General features: G+C 38.7%; 3 protein-coding genes across 6 annotated transcripts in view; all 3 read right to left on the bottom strand.

Moving 5' to 3' along the window:
- LOC107746386 (rho GTPase-activating protein 35-like) overlaps positions 1 to 8,475 on the bottom strand; it is an 11,986-nt gene extending 3,511 nt beyond the window's left edge. Inside the window, exons 1-3 of one of the 2 annotated variants that reach the window (XM_016560589.1) lie at positions 7,708 to 8,475; positions 6,937 to 7,270; positions 557 to 4,518 (exon numbers count right to left, since the gene is read on the bottom strand). In XM_016560589.1, coding sequence (XP_016416075.1) covers positions 557 to 4,285 — 3,729 coding nt within the window. In that variant the 5' untranslated portion in view covers positions 4,286 to 4,518; positions 6,937 to 7,270; positions 7,708 to 8,475. The remainder of the gene's footprint in view (positions 1 to 556; positions 4,519 to 6,936; positions 7,271 to 7,707) is intronic. The other variant, XM_016560588.1, reaches the window with a different exon arrangement.
- A 256-nt stretch (positions 8,476 to 8,731) lies between these two features.
- Positions 8,732 to 10,355, bottom strand: LOC107746437 (sodium/potassium-transporting ATPase subunit gamma-like). Of its 2 annotated transcripts, none has more exons than XM_016560660.1 (6): positions 10,169 to 10,355; positions 9,785 to 9,820; positions 9,434 to 9,508; positions 9,259 to 9,295; positions 9,154 to 9,167; positions 8,732 to 8,857 (listed from the first exon to the last, which is right to left on the bottom strand). In XM_016560660.1, exons 1-6 carry the CDS (start codon positions 10,176 to 10,178, stop codon positions 8,838 to 8,840), a joined length of 192 nt encoding a protein of 63 aa, XP_016416146.1. In that variant the 5' UTR covers positions 10,179 to 10,355; the 3' UTR covers positions 8,732 to 8,837. The 2 variants fall into 2 exon arrangements, with proteins under 2 accessions (XP_016416146.1, XP_016416147.1); XM_016560661.1 differs by having other exon boundaries at positions 8,742 to 8,857; positions 9,120 to 9,167.
- A 652-nt stretch (positions 10,356 to 11,007) lies between these two features.
- The window catches only part of tmprss13b (transmembrane serine protease 13b), a 9,154-nt gene continuing 5,568 nt past the window's right edge, over positions 11,008 to 14,593 (bottom strand). The window contains exons 7-13 of one of the 2 annotated variants that reach the window (XM_016560662.1): positions 13,151 to 13,194; positions 12,892 to 13,051; positions 12,556 to 12,725; positions 12,247 to 12,345; positions 12,010 to 12,152; positions 11,711 to 11,863; positions 11,008 to 11,563 (exon numbers count right to left, since the gene is read on the bottom strand). In XM_016560662.1, the coding sequence (XP_016416148.1) occupies positions 11,549 to 11,563; positions 11,711 to 11,863; positions 12,010 to 12,152; positions 12,247 to 12,345; positions 12,556 to 12,725; positions 12,892 to 13,051; positions 13,151 to 13,194 (784 nt within the window). In that variant the 3' untranslated portion in view covers positions 11,008 to 11,548. Of the gene's footprint in view, positions 11,564 to 11,710; positions 11,864 to 12,009; positions 12,153 to 12,246; positions 12,346 to 12,555; positions 12,726 to 12,891; positions 13,052 to 13,150; positions 13,195 to 14,593 lie in introns of those variants that run through there. The other variant, XM_016560663.1, reaches the window with a different exon arrangement.

Genomic DNA, 14,593 nt, shown 5'->3' on the forward strand with positions numbered 1-14,593 from the left:
GAGAGTTCAGCTTCACTGGAGACGTGCGATCGACAAACTTTAAACTCGTGATTTCAAACTATGCTGCGCTTTATGCATTTGCCCACTGTCATATTCATGTCATTTTCATTGCGTGCTGTATGTAAAATGAGTGTTACCTTGGCTTTATTTGAAAAAAAATAAAATAAAATTCCCAATGCACACAAACTTCCCAGAATACTGAGTGGCCTGTTGGTTCATTCCTTTTCAATTAGATATTTATTAAATATTTATTTGTGAAAAATGCTTTGTCTTCTAAATTATAAGTATGTTTATTTTACACAATTATTTTCAATCCATTTTCAAATGATTTCAAATTTCTTAAATATTAATTAAAATAAATAAAATTATATCAGCCATCGGCCACCCTGCTTTCCAAGATATCGACTGTCAAAAAACCCATATCGGTCGACCACTAGTTTTGACTCCTTAATGAAGCCTCCAATAACAGCAATTCAATTAAATATTACAATGTTAAAAACAGACGAGCATACTTTTTTTAAAAGCCATGTAAAATTAGTAAATAAATCAATCTTACTTTGCCTGGTCTGCGAAGACTTTTCAGTATGTTCCTTTTTTTGGGATCTTCTCCTTCTTCATTGAGTATGTCTGCCTTTAGTCCTGAAACATCATCATCTTTTGACCTTGAGAGAGTGCCAATCTCATCATCGCTACCAATGGAAAAACTAGTGCGGAAACTGCTGAACTTCCCCAGACGTTTGGAACAATCACGGTAGAGACGTGGCTTCACCCGTGCAGCGGAGAACTTGCGACGTCTCTCCAATGAACTGCCATCCCCTTCACTGTCTGAACCATTGCCTCCTCCATTAGAGTGGATCCGATTGGAATTGCGGATGGTAATAATTTTGCCCTGTGTGCTGTCATGTGGCACAGAATATATGCTGTCCTCATAGCTGGGGCGGGGTTTAGAGACAGCATCCATTGGCTCAGCGTAGTCCGAAGGATCATAATCTCCTCCTAGAGGCCACGTCACATTGGATGTAAGGGAACGGCGATGGCTGACTGCATCCACATACGGATTAAAATTTGGTTTTCTAAGGTCAAATGTGACACTAGGTTTGGGTCTTACTTGTGGAGGAACTTTATTATTTAGCTTGTTCTCAAAGGTGCTAAGGTCAGAGATCACAGAGAATGTGTCACCTGAGTCCAGGTCAGGCAATTTGAATCCACCGTGAGAGGTGAGTGTGCCATCATGGTAAGGCGGGGAAGCTTCCATGTCTTCCTCAGAATCTAACAGCATTGTTACAGGGCTTGAGGAGCCACAGTGTGGCGAATACACATTCTCATTTGTGCTACTGGTGTCTGCAACGTTTTCATACATATGACTGGCCTCAACAATAGTTCTCTTTTCTAATACCTCTGTGAAAAATTGTTCCAAAAGGTCTAGTTTGTGTAGTCCTCCAACAACTACTCCAGTGCCACAGACAATACTGCAAAACCGTCCATCAAGTTCACGGGCCAGTTCTTCACCTTGGACTAGCAACTCATGAGCAGACTCAGAGTCCAGAAGCTCAGTCCGGGTTTCCCCCACTGCAAGCAGCTGAACTGGGACAATGTCCTGAACCTCACACAAAAAGGCACACAGGGTTTCAAAAGAAGCCTTGCGGCTAGCAGAGTATACAGCAATGTAGCCATGCACCAGCCGACTCTTACGAGTGGCAAAAGAAGCATGGTATGACATTAGAGACAGTTCAATTGTATGCTTGTGACCACCAATTGTTTGTTCTAGCAGCACTGAAGTGCCACTTGTTTGAGGAGAGGTCGGCCTGCAATGCTGAGGAAGCAGGAATGGTGCAAAGAGTTGATCAATGTCATAGGAGTCTCCACACATTAGGCACATGACAATACGCAATTCAGCCTCTGGACTCTGATCCTGCTGTAATTCTCGAATGCATGGAGGCAGTGGAGGTGCAGGTGGAGAACAGCTACGAAATGTAGATGTCCTCCTTGTTTCTAGTAGAACCTTCAAGACCTGATTGATCTGCTTTTCATTTACATTTCGCCCATAGCCAGTGCCTGGGGAGGCAGGTTCCAGGTAGTTACACTGCAGTTTTATGGCTACCTGCTGACCCTGTGAGATTAATGCTTGAGCAGTCTCACCACCAATGTCACCCAGTCCTCCAACACCTCTTTTGGTTACTAGTAAGAGTGACAGGGGAAGCTGAGCCATATGGTTGTCCCTTCTGCCAAGTGTGGACTCTCGCAACTTCTCAATACTTTCAACAATGTATGACAAGGACTCTTTTGAATTGTACAAACACAGGCATCCATGGGGAGTAAATGTGGATGTATGAAATGAATTGACAGGAAGTCTAACATTACCCTCAATGGGCCGAAGGACAAGCTCATACATTCTACCTTCAAGCATATAATGATCGTCATTGGTACACAATGCCCGAATCTCATTGGCTAATTCTCTGGCAAGACCATCTTTGCCCAGTATAACAAGATTGATTCTATCTACCTTTCCATCAAACATATTGGACTTTCCAAAGGAAGGGTATTGTGCAGGGAAGCACGAAGCTAGTATTTGCTCAATTTTGTTGTCAACACAGTGTGGGCACTTCGGACATGTTTCCTTCGTAGGGTGATACACAAAATGGATGTGTTTCAGCACTAAAGCATCCCTTTCGGCTTGTAATTTCTGAAGGGTCTTGAAGCGTTGTTCTTCACCTAACACTTCTTGAATTGCTCCCATCTTCTCTTTACTAGGTTTGGCATCTACCTCAAGTTCATAAAAGAGCTCAGAGTACTCCAGCAAAAGCTCCTGAAAATCCTCTTTTGCCCTGTCGATGATTGCTTTCTGGTGCCGGTTATAAATGTCCAAATATTCTGGCTCCTCAAGCCACTGGTAGAAGTCTTCGTTCATGATGAAGCTTCGGGCCTCCTCCCAGGGTTTGCCAGGGGTAACGAAAGGTGATGATGCTAATTTTGCTTTGAACCCATGACGCATCTGGGCACGCTTGCATTCGTTGCGCAAGTGTTCAAGGTGTGCATCAAAGATTATTTCAGCAGCCGTGGTGTCTAGCACATCAAAGGGGATACGCTCATCCTCCATGTTGTCAAGATGTGGTGTTTCCTCCCATGGTGCATCGTCCAGTACCACAAACCAATGATCAAAGTCTTTTTTAGACTCGAGGACCTTCTGGACCCCTGACCAACTCAAATGCTCAATTTCATCCAACTCGGACACTAAGCTACTCAAGGCGAGTGGAAGAGCGCTCAAGTATGCTTTGCGACGCCTTTCAATGTGTTCCTGTTTTAGCCTGTGAATGTGTTGTTGAAATAGCTTTTTAGCCTTACCCGTACCTTCTAAAAATACATACTCCTTGTATTCAGGTGAAGTCTGCATTCGTCGGCTAACGTTGGGCCATGTTTCATTGTGATTCTTCACAATGTGGTTCACTAACCACTCATAGCGGTCCTTTGCAGAAGCAATTAGTTGACTCTGGTGTTTCAGTGCCTCAAAGTAAGGTATGATCTTGGGCTTACCTCTTCCCTTATCAACGAGCTGTATCAAGGTAAGGAAAGCCAAATCAACATTGACGTTGGACCGTGCCGACGTTTCAACAACCTGCAAGTTCTTTTTTGTAATGGCAAAGGTATGAGAGTCCTTGATGTATCGCTCCACACCCTCATCACACTTAGTGAGAACCAGCACAATAGGCTTTTTTGTCTTGCTTAAGTGATTGTACAAGTTGGTGACAAATTTCATTTGATCATCAAAGTTGCGGTTCATACCACGACTGACATCAACACAAAGCAGAAAGCCATCCACCTGCAACTTGCCTTCGGGCATTTGCTTCTGTTCGAAGTCTTGCTCCAGTCCCAACTGATCAGTGCAGAAGTACATAAGTTTTTCAGCAGAAGCCAGTTTGGTGGAGGCAGCTCTTTTGATGTAGGGCTGTAAGGCTGTGCTGCGATGGGGCTGAAACGTCTGGTCATCAATGAATTCGGTCTGCTCAACCACATGCATTCTGCAGTCTGCGCAATCTTCCAAAATTCTCCCCACTTCTCCCCAGAACAGGAAGTGGTCATTGTTGACAACCCGGCCACCGAAGTCACTTGTACTTAGCACAGAAGTGTGATCAAGATGGAAGTCATCCGCACTAGGGCGGACAAAGCGGTTACAAAGGCATGATTTGCCAACTCCACATTGCCCCTTCTCCTTCTCAGTTCCCGACAGGCCAACAACAACGAGGTTGTAGATAGGCATTCGGGATTCTTGCTTTTTAGCCATCATCATCGTACACGGGCATTCATCTTGCCATGCCCCAAAGGATGACAGAGGCAGACTCTTTAAAACGTGTCCATAAAATGTTGAAGTAAGGCCCTGTATTTGATTCACAATTTAGGATTTAGTTCTGATGTTTCAATCATCCTTTCAGATCAAGAAAACTGCTTGTATGTTCGGCCCATATTAGAGGGTACTAATCAGAGATGAGACATGAAGAGGCAGAAGCAGGAATTGGGGCTAGCCTAAATGAGAAAAAGAGGGAGAAAGGCACAAAAGGCTAATTTAAAAGCATTTTAACCTACTTAATGAGTTCCCACAGATATTAAGATGATATTCAATTCACATAGTATAACCCCACATTAAACACTAAATCCCTTAATGTACCTTGCAATTTACATAAATAAATTTCAATGTTTCTAATAACGGTTCTTCAATAATATTTAAATGATAGTCTAAACAAACATTAATACATGTAGAAATACAATTCTAATCAAAAAAGCAAAAGTTTTGATTATGGATTTCAATATAAGACTGATAGATCAATTTCTATGCTAGCAATCCTACACAACTATGTAAATACTCAAAAAACTACAGTAGTCAACATTTGAAGTGGATCAAAACCTTTCATCAAAGTTGTCCTAAAACCAAAACAATACCCGTTCTTGTCTTAGGACAACTTTGATTAACTTTTTTGATCCACTTCAAATGTTGACTACTATAGTTAGAATAGTTCACTTCACAGTCCTTCATAATCATCTATTAACACTTGGTTTCATGATGTGCTTTGAATTTGAACACTGAATTTGAATACTGTTCGCTAGTTTCTGGTTATTTTGTGTTTAGTTTTTGCGAGTTTCCAAAACACTTAAAATGGTTATTATTTAAATGGCCACATTGCTTGCATACAGTATGTTGGTTGGCCATTTAATAATGGTGCTTTCTTACACAGCAGACATAAGCAATAATTCCAGCATGTAATTAATCCACTGTTATCCTTAGTTAGTGCTAGTGCTGCTATTTAAAGACTTAGGAAATTCCTGATTAGTTCATTTGCAGTAAATAAGTCTTGTCTGAAGTAGTCAATTCACATCCCAAAGTTCAATACTGTAAATAAAATACCAAGGCTCCCATATTCTTACAGCCAAAATCATATTAATGACAACTTTTACAATATTTCATTATCTGAATGTCACTGGTGCTTGTCAGTTCAACTTTCAATTCAAAAACATTGCCAGGGTGTTACTAGATGGTTTCCAAGTCATTCTGAGCTGTTCGTAAAGCGTTGCTATGTGGTTGTTCAATCATTCATTTAAGTTTCTATGATATTCCGGTTGTAGATATGGACCAGGTTGTATAATGTGTGATTACACAATACTACATACAAAATACTAAGGTACAATATAATAAATACAGAAAACCTTAAATAACAGTAAAGGTAATTTCCCCCCCCCCCCCCAGTGAACTGTAGCACTTAGCAGTTAGGGTCAAACAGTTAACCTACATTTTCAAAGTATTTTATGAGCATGATCTAATAGCAAGCACATTTAAACAAATAAGAACTAGTGAATAGAATATTAACAGCATTTATTGATTTCTTTCTTTAACCATCTCTGTATTATTTCAAACACAATAGCACACCCACAATTCCGTCATTTTCTCACTTATATGTCATTCCAAACCCATATGGCTGTCTTTTATCCGTGAAATGCATAATGTAGTTGATTGCTGTTTTCCATCCAATTACAATGAATGTGGACTGGAGCTTTCAAGCTTCAGAAAGGACAAAAAAGCACCATAAAAGCATCATAAGTGGCTGATGTGATGGGCTATTCCATGTCTTCTAAAGCCATTATTTGAAAAACAGACCGAAATTTAAGTTGTTGTTTTACGTTGTTACTTTCATGTTACTTTTTTGCTTTTCTGTAGCTTGATGGCCCCAGTCCTCATACACTTTCAATATACTGAAAAGAGTGGGCAGAATATTCTTAAATTCACCTAGTGTGTTCCACAAAAGAAAACATTCTCACAGAATTTTTTGGTGTATTAACTGTTATCTAAGGGCATTGTCACATACTGTATGCAGTTGTGGGAAACCAGTATTAACTGTATGCATATTGTAAATTAGACAACTAAATGGGTGACATTTTAACATTTTCAAAGAATGTATTCAGTAATCATTTATTTAATTTACTGAAAAAAAGAATTTAAAAATAATATGAAACAAGATTACTTTTGACAACAATTCTTGCACTTTGCAGCAAAACAAAGGCACATACATTATTTACGTTGTTGTATTGTTATGAATGCATAATACAGTATTAAAAAATCTTTATTCATCACTTAATTAGTGCTGTACCAAATACAATAAATAACAACATTTTTGGCTATTTAAAATAGCGTTTTCTACAGCTATTCCTGGACGATGTATTACTCCTGCTTACTTTTAGTGGTACAGTACCACATGAAGGAAATGTTTTGCTGGTGAATCCTCATGCAATATCTGGTGTTGTAGACTTAAAAACAAAAATACAGACTCTGTCTGGCTACAGAGCTCAAAGTAGGCGATCCACAGGCGGGTCAGGTGCAGTCCAAGTGGGTGCTAGCGACAATACTGTTTGATTGCTACATGATATCTGAGTCTACCAGCTGTTTAGACTTACCTTCAACACACACACCAAGACACAACCTGATGTTCTGACTTCCCTGTACTTGCTGTAGCCCACTGTGTTGTTAGACACTGAGAAATATATGGCTTGAATATACATCAAGCACAGTTGTGGTTGTATGTGCATGGCAAAATAAAGACATCCTACGGCACACTCTTCAAGCAAAATACACATGTGAAGTTCTGAACCCTAAAAAAAAAAAAAAGCAACTGCTAAAGTATTTCACTCCCAAAGCCTAGGCCCAGCATAGCCTAAGCAAGAAAGCTACGTAATGGGGATGTCATGGTTCAGAGCTGCCTTCCTATGAGCGGCTCAGCTGTCTGTGCTGCTGCAAGAGAAATTACACACTCAACTGTCTGTGACATTTTCCTCACGTATTTAAATCAGAGTATGCGGTTATAATAAATTAGCGCGATTCATCTACGTTGGTGTATTCTTCAATGCAGCGTTACATAGCGACTAACTAGGTGCACATCACGTGAGAAAATAGTCTGCCAATTTATAACATTCTGAGATTATTAGAGTGCAAGATAAATCCGTTTTCAGTGCAACCAAGGCGCTGCCTGCACAATAGACAGTACTCACTTGTATTTGTAGATACAATTTTCCTTCTGTAGCTACTAGGTAGCCTACTTCACTCCTTATTTAAAGATATTCGATTTATAGGCTTCTTAAACGTCTGAAATCTGTCACGTAGGTGACACGGTCTACTTTGCTCGCAAATACTTGTTTTAATGAAACACCGGGGTTAATACACATACATACCAGTGTTTTTCTCCGTCCTCCCTTTCCCTTCTCAATCCCTCTTCCCTCGTCCAGGCCAGCGCAAGAGGGTTTACGACCGAGCCGGTCAGTGTTGTTGGAAACCATAAAGAAAGGAAAACAAAAGACTACGCAAAAAGCCGAGGACATTAAATTCCGTGGGGGCTGTTTGATTGTGGTTTGACAGACTTGCAGTTTCCAAGGGATATTTTTGTCAGGCGCAACTTACTGATCTCGCGTTCGCATAGAAACGGCTGTGAAAATCCACCGACGGCTAAACATATCCAAACAAAAAATGTCCTTTCTCGGAGGCCAGTCGTTTCCGTGCAGAAAAAGGCTTGTTTTAATTTCTTCCTCCGGCCTAAGCACGTTGGTTTTGATCTGTTATAATGCCCTTTGTTGTGGCCATAAAATGCTGATTTACCGTGTGCCGACGACATGCAGCGATGCCTTTACACTGAGACAAAACATCCAGTTTTTCGTAGCCAAATCACGAGCAATATGGGCCACGCATGTCTTTAAACGTTACAATATATATACATTGTGCGTGAGGGTGAAAGTGATTGTCCAAGCCTCCCAATAATGGCGGTCCCTACGCCCGAGCACAGCTCTGAGTCTGCCCTCTTTCGCTCTCCTTTTTTGAGGATAAAAGAGGGTTACTGAGACAGCCGAGACTCGCCCAGTGGCGCATGGAAAACAGCACAGCGCTGAGCCAATTACAAGAGCCGAGCTCTAGCGCGCGCGCGGACTCAGGCCCGACCTAAAGGCGAAGCAGCATCCTTTCAAAGACAGAGTGATTGATGTTGTTGCAGATGATTGTGGTCGTATATACAGTTCTAAAAATAACTGTGTGAAGCAGTATCTTAAAATATAATGCGTCTGAGTGTAACACGTGTTCTAAAACCACGTGAATAACTGCTCATTGTCAAATCTCGCTTTTAGTTATCAAGATTTTGACGTATAGCCTACTATTTGACACTACAATGTTCTTTAAAATTGTAGTAGATTTCACAGAAAGGATCATTTGAGTTTTATTTTATTGTGACAGTATACATAGATCTTGTGAATGAAAATTAACTATCTGAAAAAAAATCTTCACTGTACGTTGAAAAAAATGGTCATCCTTGGTGAATTTACTGAGGTGTCCGTTTACCTGCAGAAAACGGAGCAAGAGAACTGGAATTTGGTTATTGAATAAATGGGGATCTTTTCCATCAACATTCTGTTAATATACTTTTATGTGTTGTGAATCTGTAATGCATTCAGAGTTTCTGAAATAATGAAGTAAGAAAGACCATGACCTTTTAAAAGTCATTTAAAAAATGACATTTATTTTTTAAAACATGATGTAATGCTTGCTAGGAATATGCTTGCCAAAAGTGTAACCATGTATGATAGTGCATATGCATGCTCACAGTGAAGGTTAATGAAGGAGAGGTCAAAGATCACCATTGTCTTCAAGCCTATAGAGAAGACACACCAAGAGGTAAGAGAGGGAGAATGTGTGTGTCTTTTATTGTATCTTTTATTGTATAAATATTTTATGTGCCTTACTTAGAAGACGCCTTGTTTCCACAGTTGAGCTTTTTGCCTGCCAGAAAAGAAGATAACGTTTGATTATACAAGGAAAAAACGATGTGTGCGTGCATTCCTGTGTTTGCTTGTATTTTTTATTATAATGTATGCAGAAAGGACATGCTGTAGATTGCACGAATCTAGACATACTCACCGAATATGATAGCCATGCCCAAACAGAACAAAACAGCTGCAAAGATCAGCCCACCTCTTCTGATTGACTCATAATCTGGCATAAGCACACACACAGATAGTTACAAACAAGATATCCACAAAAGTTTTTCTAAAAAAACTTTGCATTAATAGTTGTAAAGCACAACTTTAGCTTCTGTTTACTGGCTGTTAGAGCAGGACTGTTACTTAGTTTGAGATATGTAAAATAAGACGCAATCAAATGTCCAACATTCACACTCACAAAATACACATTTTCAAATGAGTTTATGATCATTTCACAGTCCTGTCATTTTAATTTAAAGGGGTATAATTAAGCATCAGACATTCTTACCATAGGTGAAATCAGCATCTGAATACTCAGGTTTTTCTTAAAAGAGAACACACAACGGGTATGTTAACTTTAAACCTAGTGTAAATATTATTTTTACTTTCTCTAATACATGTCTAAATTTGTTAAATGGATAGTTGACCCCAAAATCAACCAAAACATTGTTTGTTCTAACAATTTTTAAAATATCTTCTTTTATGTTCTGCAGAAAAAGTCAGTCATACAAGTGTGTAACAACATAAGGGCGAGTGAAAGAGGACATCATTTAAATGTTTTTGTGTGATATATGATATGTTTTTCTTAAAAGACATACTTAAAAGTTTAGTGCCTTTTAGTTTTTATAAGTACTGATTTTCAAAACATTATATAAAGTTGAATCAAACTTACCCACTCCCATCGTTAGCAGTGTTGCAGGATCTCAAAGCTTTCAGGGTTGATAATTGCAGAACTGTGATATATGTGTGTGAGGGTGTAAGTCAAAGAGGAGTTTGAATGTTTGCAGGGAGCTCCTTAAACTCTCTGATGGTGGAATTGTAACTGGTGGAGCGAATGACAAATCAGTGAGAGCTACAGGGAGGAGAGAAAGAGTGTGTGTTTCGTATATAACGACCTTCAAACCCTTCGCTCTGACCCGTCTTATCCAGTAAACCTTAAAACATGCGCATAAACACAAGCCTTTGGGACATTTCTTAATATCTAACCATTGAGCAGTGCTGAATGTGCCCTTGCAATAAGCTGACAAGGTCATTAAAGCTCATTGAGAAACAAACAGACCAGAGACAGATTTAATCTTTGAAGGCCAGATAATCTGATATAAAATAAATAAATAACTCGTGATGTAAAATACAAAAATGATATACACACATTGTGTAATGTACACTTTTTGTAATGTTAATACATTTTAAATTATGTTAATAAATTACAATGAGACTGTTCGTTTATCTGTTAGTTCTATTTCATGGGGTAGTTAAAAATTAATCTGTCATATCCTAAAGAACACATAAAAAAAGTGTAGAACAAATATATAACTAATCACTTAAGTTTCATGTGGGTGTATTCGTAAATCGAACAGATTGCTTCAGTAGTTTTTTCTTGTTTTGAAATAAGAACAATCAGATGTGAGTTTTCAGCGTGTAAAAAAAAAGACCAAGTGGGGTATTCTTTCTAAAGTTAATGATTATGAATAAGTTAAAATATCCCGCCAACTTTCACCTTTTAGACGGAAAAGAAATTGTCTTCAAGAACAGTAATACAGTTTTATTTTTCAGCAAAAATCTAAAATAAAACCATTACTTTACTCTCAGAGTGAAAGTGACTTCAGTTCAATATGTTGCTCCACTGTATTCAGTTTATAATATTATTGAAACTCTTTACATGTAACATGTATTGCTAGGAAATAGTAGTTCCTCCTCAATAGTAGATCTGCTCAGTACATATAATACACAATAGGCTATACAGTGCATTTAGACAGAATTGGACAGCTTAAATGTCCTGGCATTTTCTTCAAGATAGATTCAGTAATGTAATCCATGTTTTTTATTTAAGAACATTAGTATTCCCAAAATAAAAGATTTTACAGACACATTTACATCTTCCGTATTTAAATAATGAATTCAAAATTTTACATAAATATATATTTACTGCAAAAGTGCATGTCACTGTGTGCTCCGTCATTTAAAAAAATGAGAAAACTTATTTCAGTACATAAAAATGTTTACACAGCAGAGCAGAACGTGAAGATTTGTTCTTCATTGTTGTAGTAGAAGGTCATGGTCGCTCTTGCTGTAATTAAGGAAATGGAGCCAGAAAGACACAAGGATAGAAAAAAGAGAATGATAAGAGACTGTTTGCAAAGGAAATATAAGTATGTAATCTCATGACGAACAATATTATGTGTGTTTGCATGTAAAAATGCAAAAGTGTGTTTACCTGCATCTTGCCATATATCCACATTAAAAGTTGCCCTACGTCACTGTAGACCCCTGGACGGTTCGGCTTTCCACAGCCATCTCCCCAACTGGTTACGCCTGTGAGATACCATTTGTCATCAACTTTACACACCAGTGGACCTCCACTGTCCCCCTGGAGAGAGAGGGAGATTGAAAAAGAAGAAATAATACTGAATGAACTAAAAGCATATGAAACAGTACAAAGTTCAAACTGCAATATAATATTGTGCCAAAAGGTGGCAGCATTTTTAAGCTTTTGAATATGAGAACATGTCTAACCTGACAGGAGTCTTTCTCTCCCTTAAGATCTCCTGCACACTGCATGTTCTCAGTGATATGTCCGCCGTAAACAGTAGGTGAGTTACACACAGCTGAGGCTATCAGGTTTACTGCAACCTCCATCAAAAGAGTGGAACTATTATCTGCAAACACACATGTAAAGGCCAGCGTTATTAATACATAAATCAATACATCCAAACTCAACAAAATACATTGGCCTACATATACATTACATACCAGCCCCTTGCTTGGTAACTCCGAAACCTGTGGTCCAGCACTGTTTGGCAGCAGGAAACATCTGGCCAAACACAGGCAGGCAGACAGGCTGTATATCACCTTTTAACAGTATTTACAAAACGTGTCAGTGGTCAGAAGTGCCTCTTTGATTTATCTATTTATGGTACTGTAATTTAGACAGTGCTGTGTATGGTTAATAGCTAAGGTTATGTCAGTTAAGCTATGATTTGCATAAAAGTTTATGTATTATACATCACATGAGTACTTATGTATTCACAATTCTGTGTATGTGTGTGTGTATAAACTTACTGGCAGTTTTACTGAGTTTTAGTAAGGCAATATCATTGTTTTTTGTCGCTGGGTCATAATTCTTATGTAAAATTATTTTCTTTACATTATATGGGCTGGGAAGCCGGAGCTGGGACACCAAACCAATATACACTCTCCAGTTACTAGGCAACTGTGAGCCTAGTGTTTCTCTAAGAAAGGGAGAAAAAAGCAAAGTCATTCATCTATTCATCCAGCCATGCTTTTTGCATATTGTTTGCTAATGTATTCATTAAACTTAATTAGGATTACCGGCCATGATATTGTTTCCAACATGTAGACTAGTCATCAAATCTGTCTAATGTAATGTATACTGACTTGGGGAAGCAGTGAGCAGCGGTAATGATGAAGTCTGGAGCCACCAGAGTTCCTCCACATGAGTGAGACCCTTGGAAATGCAGACTGGCCTGCCATGGCCACTGACCGTCAGCAGCCGCATTTCCCCCTATGATCCTCGATCCTGGTGGCTTTCCACACTCTAAACAGAGAAAGAATAGGAGGGAAAGTAAGAGAGTGTTTAGACTTAGATAGCATTATCATGCAGCAATAACATGTAGCAACAGTGTAAGGTACTCACTGCTGCACTTCAGGGACACAGTCTGCTGACCAGGACAGGACGTACTACAATTAAAACAACATTGTTACACACACACACAATAGAGAACAATAAAGAGTTTTTTCTATTTTCGTGTTTCTTCACACCTTTCTGCATCTAAATATACTGAATCATTATACATTTTCATACTCATTGCCATGTCCACAGTGATTTTTTTATTTAACTTTTTAAAATATTTAAATGAATATAAAATGCAATATTTGATTGCAGTTTTAAATTGAATTTAATAGTTTACTGTTTACACTGACAGATGTATATTACAACACAATTTAGTGGCAATTCGTAACAATGTTTTGCTGATTTGCTGGCTAGTTTAAATGAATTTGTACGATCTTTGTACGATTGTTTTACCTTTTTTTGTATAATCTACTTATGCCCAAATGATGGTCATGTTTAGCTGCAGACCTTCATGCTTTTTGCGTTTTGTAAGGCCACAGAATTATGTATTTAGCATTTAACATAGAATTACTGTAGCTACACATCCACTGATTGCTATAGCTTCATCTGCTTTAGTTTTTTGTGTGTGTAGGTTAAATTATTATTATTTATTTATTTGTTTATTATATATATATATATATATATATATATTAAACACACACACACACATATATATATATACCATATATATTATAACCACCTATAACACCCCAGCAACTACCTAGTAACACCTTAGCAATGCCACGACAACCACAGGCAAACTCCACTCACATTTACTACAGAAAATCAAGTTATTATGTTTGAGTTGCAGCGTAAACAGTGCGTCTTTATTCAGGGACTAACAATGTCAGCTACAAAAGAAAAGAAAATCATGAGATGTCATGAAGTGAAAAGAGCTGATCCTGACACCCACTTTAAACAGAGACGATTCCAAGATGAAATGTTTGTCCCTCGACTTCGTTTGAATTTATAATCGGAGCTACACGCAGCGCTTTCCTCTTGAGCAAATGCTCCTTGCAAACATAACCAAATTAACCAGAGTACATTTTCAATCAGATCTTCTCAAGCAGGCCAGATTTGTGAACTTGAAGTAATTCAAACACATCCGTTTGCTCAAATATTTACAGGCTGCCAGGATATTCAGAAAGGATCTTGATTCTAAGAAACAAATTACAGAGAGACGCTGTGAATTAGCATTTCATGAAGGCTTACGTCTCTAACGGAGCCGCTTCAGACAAGAGGAGCTAAAGAAGTCGTTTGTTTTCTCCCTCTCTCTAACCATAAACCCATTTTCACCTGTCTGGAAATGAACTATAATCTTGCTTGGATTCCCACATGGCCGTAATCTCTCTCTTCCCCAGCGCCACGCGGCCTGGACGTGGGAATAGTGCTGTAATCTGTGCTGAATGAGGGAAGTTCGGTGTGTGAAATCTGTGGATGCCTGGAGCCCAACGGAGCCTTTATCAG

The sequence above is a fragment of the Sinocyclocheilus rhinocerous genome, unplaced genomic scaffold (assembly GCF_001515625.1).
Source record: "Sinocyclocheilus rhinocerous isolate Xijiao unplaced genomic scaffold, SAMN03320098_v1.1 scaffold77, whole genome shotgun sequence".
NCBI lineage: Eukaryota > Metazoa > Chordata > Actinopteri > Cypriniformes > Cyprinidae > Sinocyclocheilus > Sinocyclocheilus rhinocerous.